General features: G+C 38.2%; 1 protein-coding gene across 1 annotated transcript in view; it reads left to right on the plus strand.

Moving 5' to 3' along the window:
• KIF24 (kinesin family member 24) overlaps window positions 1-8,198 on the plus strand; it is a 63,157-nt gene that overhangs the window by 10,282 nt on the left and 44,677 nt on the right. The window contains exon 2 of the mRNA XM_006758574.2: window positions 5,427-6,074. Coding sequence (XP_006758637.1) covers window positions 5,452-6,074 — 623 coding nt within the window. The 5' untranslated portion in view covers window positions 5,427-5,451. The remainder of the gene's footprint in view (window positions 1-5,426; window positions 6,075-8,198) is intronic.

Genomic DNA, 8,198 nt, shown 5'->3' on the forward strand with positions numbered 1-8,198 from the left:
GGGGGCAAAGGGGTCCCTCAGCCCGCCCTGTGCCCTCTCTCAGTCCAGGAGCCCTTAGGGGATGTCCGACTGACAGCTTAGGCCCGCTCCCTCCTGAGCCGGCCAGCCAGCAGTCAGCAGTTGGACATCCTTAGTGCTGCTGTGGAGGCGGGGGAGGTTCCCACTACCACTGCTGTGCTTGCCAGCTATGAGCCCGGCTGAGCGGTGCTCCCTCTGTGGCAGCGCATTGACCACCAGGGGGCAGCTCCTGCATTTAGCATCTGCCTGCTGGTGGTCAGTGCATGTCATAGCGACTGGTCATTCCACCATTCAATTGATTTGCATATTAGGGTTTTATTATATAGGAAGATTATACCTCAGTAAAGTTGAATAAAAGACTACAAAAAAGAAAAAAAGACTGCACATACACATGACTATGTGTATGAAATATTGGCCTTTTGATATGTAGCATCATCTATCTCCACATTATATATGCTGATCAGGCATGTACATCAACTATTTTTTTTCTTTTTTTTTTTTAAATATATTTTATTGACTTTTTACATAGAGAAAGGGAGAGAGATAGAGAGTTAGAAACATCGATGAGAAACATCGCCCAGCTGCCTCCTGCACATCTCCCACTGGGGATGTGCCCGCAACCCAGGTACGTGCCCTTGACCGGAATCGAACCTGGGACCTTTCAGTCCGCAGGCCGACGCTCTATCCACTGAGCCAAACCGGTTTCGGCGACTATTTTTTTCTTGTACATCAACTATTTATGCCAATGAAAGAGAGAAATGTACTTGTATAGTTGTCATTAATGAAACAGTTTTAAGTTAATTGAAGCTTACACATAGTGTTACTATTAGTGTATTTGGTAGTATAATACATCTACTTCAGTATGTCTAATTCCTTATCTTTTGATTCTATGTTATATATTCAGCCTTTTATCAAATATGGCAGGGCCTTGAATAATGTTTTATTATAACACTGATGAGATGCCATAGGAACTTAACTCTTGTTTTTATCAATTAGTCTATATAGTAAAATTGATTTTGTTACCTGTCATTTCACTTAGTTACAGAACCTAGCAACAGTATTAAGTGGGGATTTACTGTAAAGAAACCATCTTTTAATAGTGTTAAAAGTCATTTATATGGCACATACTTTTTTCTAAGAAGTAATCCAGTGACCCAATCCTCCTATATAATAAAGGCTAATATGCAAATTCTCCCCATGGGCGGGAGTTCGACTGTCAGGGAGTTCGACACGCACTGACTACCATGGGGTGGCGCGGAACATGGCGGGTGTTGGCGACGCCGCACTGGCAGTGGGTGGTAGTGGAGGCACTGCCGGCCCCAATGGGCCCCGACGAGAGCAGGACCATGGCGGGATGGTGGAGCAAGTGAGCAGGCAGCACCAGGCCAAGGCAGGTGTGAAGGGAGGCCTGGGCCGGCATCCAGCAGCTGCTAGGGATCCTACCCATGCACGAATTTTGTGCACTGGGCCTCTAGTGTTGAATAAGAGAACATGGCCCCATCCTTATGGAGTACTTTATAGTTTCAGCTTAGTTTTACATAACTATCTTACTGCATACTTTGAAAGAGGGAAATGGAAATTCAGAGAAACTAAGTGATTTTGCCCAAGGTCACACAGCTAAATGGAATATTATCTGATTGCAAGTTCAGTTTCAGGCAGTTTTGGTGGGTAGAGTTACCTAGTTTAAATAGATAAATGGAGAGTTTGAGGGAGCATATTAAATAGTTGGATTTTTTCCACATCCTGGAATGTGAATAAACTTCCTTAATTGTGTATAAAGTTTCATGTGGTCCCCCTCCAGTTTATTTTCTCTGCCACCAGGATAAGAAAATTTGAATTTCTGCCAACTGGATTTCTTCCAATACTATTTCTGATTGTTACCCCAACAGCTGAGACCTAGCAGTCCCTGGATTTGTCACAAAGGTGAACTCTACATACTTGTGGTATTGAATATGACTGGACCCTACATGTAAAAACCTGATCATCTGTCCTCCAGTGTATTTCGCTGATTGCAGGGCATTTTCCTGGTGGTAACAGCTGTGATATACCATGCTGCCGCACAGATCTGCAGGAGGCAGCCGATCTACTGAGCTGGATAGATAGTGGACCTATTAGAGGGCCTGGCAATGGTACTGTCTTTGCAGACTTCTGAAAGAGGCAGCATAGTGAAAAGAACATGGGATTAGCCATGAAAAGACCTAAGTCTTCATTCTGATCTTTCTCTTCCTAAATGAAATGTGTGTGTGTGTGTGTGTGTGTGTACGTACACATGTGTGTGTGATATGTGCATAATGCGTAAGTCTCAAATCATTGTGCTGAGAAAAGCCAGATACAAAAGAGAATAAATGGCATAATTCCATTCATACTAAACCTTTAGAAAATGCAAAATAATATATAATGACTGAAAACAGATCAGTGGTTGCCTAGGTCCATGGGCAGCAGGAAGGATGAATGTAAAGAGGTATGAGAAATCTTTTGAGGGTGATATTCTGTATTTTGATTGTGGTGATGGTTTTACAAGTATATATAACTGTCAAAACTCATGGAATTGTACAGTATTGTACACCCTCCCCCTCCCCCCAAAAAGGGGAGATTCTAAAGCTGTTTTAGAGTTCAGTAAGAACGAACATTGAGCCCTGGCTGGTATGCCAGTGGTTAGAGTGTCAGACCATGCACCAAAGAATTAGGGGTTTGATTCCGGTCAAGGGCATATTACCTGGGTTTCAGGTTCAATCCCCAGCCCCAGTTGGGGCGCATGAGGGAGGCAACCAATTGATGTGTCTCTCTCATATCCATGTTTCTCACTCTATCCCTCGTTCCCTCCTCTCCTCTCCCCCCTTCTACTCTCTAAAAATCAATGGAAAAAATATCCTTGGGTGAGGATTAACAAAACACAAACAAAAAAGAGAAAGAAAGTACACTGAAATGGATTTGGCTTATTTACTATGGATATGGGAGGAGAAAAAGCAGCACAGATATGTATTAATAGGCTATGTATTTGCCCTCTTTCCTCTGAGTTCCCCAGTAGAGTTAGAGCTATGATAGGAATGCTCAAATAAACCACATCAACAATCATCAGCCTTGGCATCTAACTCTTCCTTTACTCACTTGTCATTTTTATATGAATCTTTATGAACTAGTAGTGGTAGAAGATATTTGAGATCAGACAAATTTCTAAAATATTTGAAATGTATAATTTACTATAAATTTTGGCCCTATATTCCATTTGTCTGGTTGTTCTTCTTCTTTTTTTTTTTTTTTTAATATTTTTTTTTTGATTTTTTTACAGAGGGAAAGGGGGAGGGATAGAGAGTTAGAAACATCGATGAGAGAGAAACATCGCTCAGCTCCCTCCTGCACATCTCCTACTGGGGATGTGCCCGCAACCCAGGTACATGCCCTTGACCGGAATCGAACCCAGGACCCTTCAGTCCGCAGGCCGACGCTCTATCCACTGAGCCAAACCGATTTCGGCCGGTTGTTCTTCTTAATGATTATTATATCCTAACACTTTTATGATGAAGAACTCTATTTACATCCTTTTAGTCACAGTATGACCAAAGAAGGGCACTAGAAATAAAATGGAAATGACATGATACCTCCAGCCCAGATTCTCATCCTGTATTCTATTAATGATTATAAATGCCTCAAAGTCCTTCTTAATAAGTCCTTCCAGAAGCCACAACTAGTTGTTTGGAGTTTATACAAAGTTGGAAATTGACCAAGAAAGACTATTCAGTAACTCAAATATGAAAGCAGTAATGACCTTTCTGGATTAGCTACTTGTGGTTGTAGAAGAGCTATTCCTGATCTCCAAAGGGAAGAGGAGGGCCAGTGTGGTTGTGCTCATTCTTTCCTTAATCCCCAAGCCCTCTCCACTTTCTTTATCCTTTCTTGCTAGGAATGCATAACCTTTACTTGGATGTGGGACAATGGGCAGCTGCTTCTAGTTTCCTGGAGGAAAGCCAATTTTAGGTTTTGGATAGGAAATATACAAGATGAAGGTGTCAAAGACTTTAGACAATTAATTAGAATACATGAAATATATAAAAACCCATGAGTTAATAAGGAATTTGACCCCCCCCCCAAAAAAAAAAAACATACACCTGAAAGTTCTCATGAACTTGAACTTAACAGTGGTATGGAGAAACTCCTCAGGGTCCTGACTTTATTAATAGACCAGGATTATATGTTATTACATCATTTGTTAGTATTTAATTAAATATCTTGGCATATTAAGCATTTTAATATGCAGTCATTTAAAATCTTGACCATAGCCCTCACCAGTTTGGCTCAGTGGATGGAGTGTCGGCCTGTGGACTGAAGGGTCCCAGGTTCAATTCCAGTCAAGGGCGCATGCCTGGGTTGCGGGCTCGATCCTTAGTGGAGGGCATGCCGGAGGTAGCCGATCGGTGGTTCTCTGTCTTCATTAATGTTTCTATTTCTCTCCCTTCCTCTCTGAAATAAATGTAAATATATTTTAAAAATAAATTAAATTTTGACTATAGTATTAATTTCCTAGGTAAACTCCTATTTATGTTCTGTACATATAGGCATCTACAACCACCTATCTTTTAGAATGATCTGAAATCATGAATCAGATTTCAAATTAATGGCATTTTTACCTCTTTATACAACTAACTTTTACCAGTACTCAGCAGATACAAATGTGATTTTCTCAGAGTTACATTAATTTGTAATCCTCTGTGGTTTGCTATTTAATTCTGCTTCTCATTCTAAAAGAGTTCTTAGCCTTTGTTCATTAATCATGGAAACAGTTGTGCAACATGCCTTGGAGTTAACTTGAGCATCTAAAATTAGTCCTGCTACAGTCAGTGGTTGGGAGCAATGTTTCCGTAGTTTGTGGCTTGTGTTAAGTAGACATTGCAAGGTTGGAAGGAACTCCCTAGAAGTAAGTTACTTGTATAAAGTGTGTGTGCTTGTAGCTATGTGTATGTACAAATGGAAGTCTCTTTTATTAAGCAGATGAACAAATTATATCTGTTACTACAAATGCATCATAAGCATCTTTGTTTATGCCAGGGGTGGGGAACCTTTTTTCTGCCAGTGGCCATTTGGATATTTATAACATCATTCTTGGGCCATATAAAATTATCAACTTAAAAATTAGCCTGCTGTATTTGGTCAAACATTTAATTAGCTCACCCCTCATACCTTGGCAGGGCCAGACCAAACGATTTCCTGGGTCCAAGGACTGGATATTCCCTAACCCTGTTAGGTACTATGCTGTTTAATCAGTTCAGAAGAAAAATATATTTATTGAAAACTTGGTATGCTAGAATGGATTTTTCTGCATGTTTTGTGGTTTTTATATTTTTAAAGGAATAAATTGTATTATACTCGTATATACTATATTTCAAATGAATGACTTGTTTTTTTTTCTTTAGAGTTTATAGAAACCTATTCACAAAAATGACATCCTGGTTATATGAATGTCTTTGTGAAGCTGAACTTGCACAGTATTATCCTCATTTTACTGCCCTTGGCCTTCAGAAAATAGATGAATTAGCAAAGGTTACAATGAAGGACTACTCCAAATTGGGAGTCCATGACATGAATGACCGCAAACGTCTTTTCCAACTTATCAAAATCATTAAGATTATGCAAGAAGAAGATAAAGCAGTCAGTAGCCCAGAGCATCCTCTTCAGACAAGCAACCTGTACAGCAAACCTCAGGAGCCCAGATCTGGACCTCGTAGACAATTGCATTTTTATTCTCCTGCTGATCACAAAGACAGAACTACCAGCAACTATGAGTTTGAAATGTGCAATTTATCAGATTTTTCTGCAAATGAACAGAAGTCTCGTTACCTAAAAGTGCTGGAGCACATGCTACCAGATGATTCCCAGTACCAAACAAAAACAAGAATTCTGAATGCCACCGTTGCTGATTCCTATGGGCAAACAGAAACTAACACTTCACTCTTGTCATCGAATCACTTTTCTCCAATACTGGGCGATTGTGATATTCCCATTGTTCAAAGAGTCTCTCATGTTTCAGGGTATAACTATGGAATCCCTCATTCTGTTATCAGGTAACTGTTTGTTTGTTTGTTTGTTTGTTTGTTTGTTTTGAATGTGGGGAACCTCAGGCAAGGGCCTCTTTGTGACCAGAGGAGTGCAACCGACTGACTCATTTATAGAAAATGATAGTGAGCAGCTTCTGCATTGATAATAGAAATACCTTGAAAGGGGAAAATTAATGTGGACTTGGGACTTTCCAGGTGGGAGAAAGATGATATTGTTCATGTACATCAAGCATCTGTTACTTGCCAGGATCCACTATTATTCCTATTGCAGATCTATTTCTATAATTTATTGTAGTGTAATATGATACAATACATATAGTGCATCCATTAAGGTAAAATAGTTAACTAGCCTTATACAGTGGGGAAAAAATTTCACAATCCACAGGACATATATATATATTTTTTAAGGCTATCAAATTCACTTCAACCAACCAGGAGGTGTAAAGCTTAGTTTAAAAAAGAAAAAAAAAAGTGTAGTTTAATTAAGTAGGTCTTTGGAGCAGTTAGTTTACCTGCACATATTGAAATACGGTCCTAATTTTGAGTACCTTCTACAACTCCAGGCCTGGAAGAACAGATGATTTTGGTGATTGCAAAGAGTAAGACACTTTTGTTTAGGGTTTGAGAGTCAGGGTGACAATAAGTTATTTTCACCCAATGCTTCAAATTAGAATTTTAAAAAAGGTTCCTAAAGAGGTGAAATATCAAGTAATAATACTAACACTGGCATAATAGAAAAAATTTTTTAAATAACATGTATTGCTTGTTTTGTTACTTTAAAACTTTAGATGGTGAGTTATGGAGAAACAAAATATTTTGTTAAGCCACATTTCCTCTTTTTAAAGCCATTCATACCTTAAAACAAGATACTAGTCTTATATTGGCTAAGGTTTCAGAGGATCATAATCAACCAGTTCTTTTATTTAAAAAAAATAGAAGCCTCAATGTTTAAGATAAAAGTACCTTTAATAATTTGAAATACATAAGTGAATTTCATAAACTTTTGGGAGTTTCTGAAACTTTTGGGAGGGGTTGGTTTAGCAGAGCATAGAACATAAAGTACTGTTTTCTTTCCATTGTGATAGGACTAGATAGTCTTGTTGCCATAAAAAATATTCTTTAAAAAACACAAAAATTAGTAATAAAAATATATATTTGTTCTTGGTGAAAGAATATTTTCTTGGCTATTACAGCCTTTTGTTGAACAACACATAAAAATCTAAATTGGAGTTATTTATAAACAGATTAAAGATAACTGCATTATTTATTTGGACAGAATGGATATTTTAGTTTACATATTGCTATGTAATTTATTTGGCAAATATTAAATACCACCTCTTCTAGGCTCAATTCTGGATATAAAGATTACGATATCTGGAGACTCTTAATCCCTTAGGGGGCAGGGTAAGTGGGAAGACAACCATATGGTGAGATAAGTGCTATTATAGAGGTTGATATATGACAAACCCAGAGCAAAAGCTGTTCAATTGAACTTCCTCATCTTCTATATTATTGTTACCTCACTCTTCCCATTCTTTATTATATAGAATGGGATAATAAAGGGTGGGATTATGTCCTACCCATTATAAGTTAAAAATATCACACAACACAATATCCAAAAAAACAACTGGCAATTCAGTACACTATAGAGCAGTGATTTTCAACCCTTTTCATATCATGGCACACATAAACTAATTACTAAAACTCTGCAGCACACCAAAAAAATCTTATTTTTTGCTGATCTGACAAAAAATAGGTATAATTTTGATTGATTACACACACACACAAAGTTATAGTAGTTACCTCCCCTTTCTGCTCCAAAGTGACTTTTTTTAAAAAAAGTAAGTGCCTATACTTGTACATAAGGATTTCTGGTACCAAGAATTAACCAATCAGATACAACCTTATTATGTGACGTGACTAATAAGATGTAATTGTGTTATATGACTTATATATTTATGGTTCAAGACAGGGCATTCACATCAGACGGCTATTGTTATGTTGGCTATCATTTTTTAATTTCACAATAAAAGGGAAAAGAGGTCCAAGTGCCCCTGACTAGTCAGGTATTGCATGTTTTAAAAATTCTTGTGGGACACCAGTTGAAAATCGTTGAGGAAGAGGGTAGAC

The sequence above is a fragment of the Myotis davidii genome, unplaced genomic scaffold (assembly GCF_000327345.1).
Source record: "Myotis davidii unplaced genomic scaffold, ASM32734v1 scaffold534, whole genome shotgun sequence".
Taxonomy (NCBI): domain Eukaryota; kingdom Metazoa; phylum Chordata; class Mammalia; order Chiroptera; family Vespertilionidae; genus Myotis; species Myotis davidii.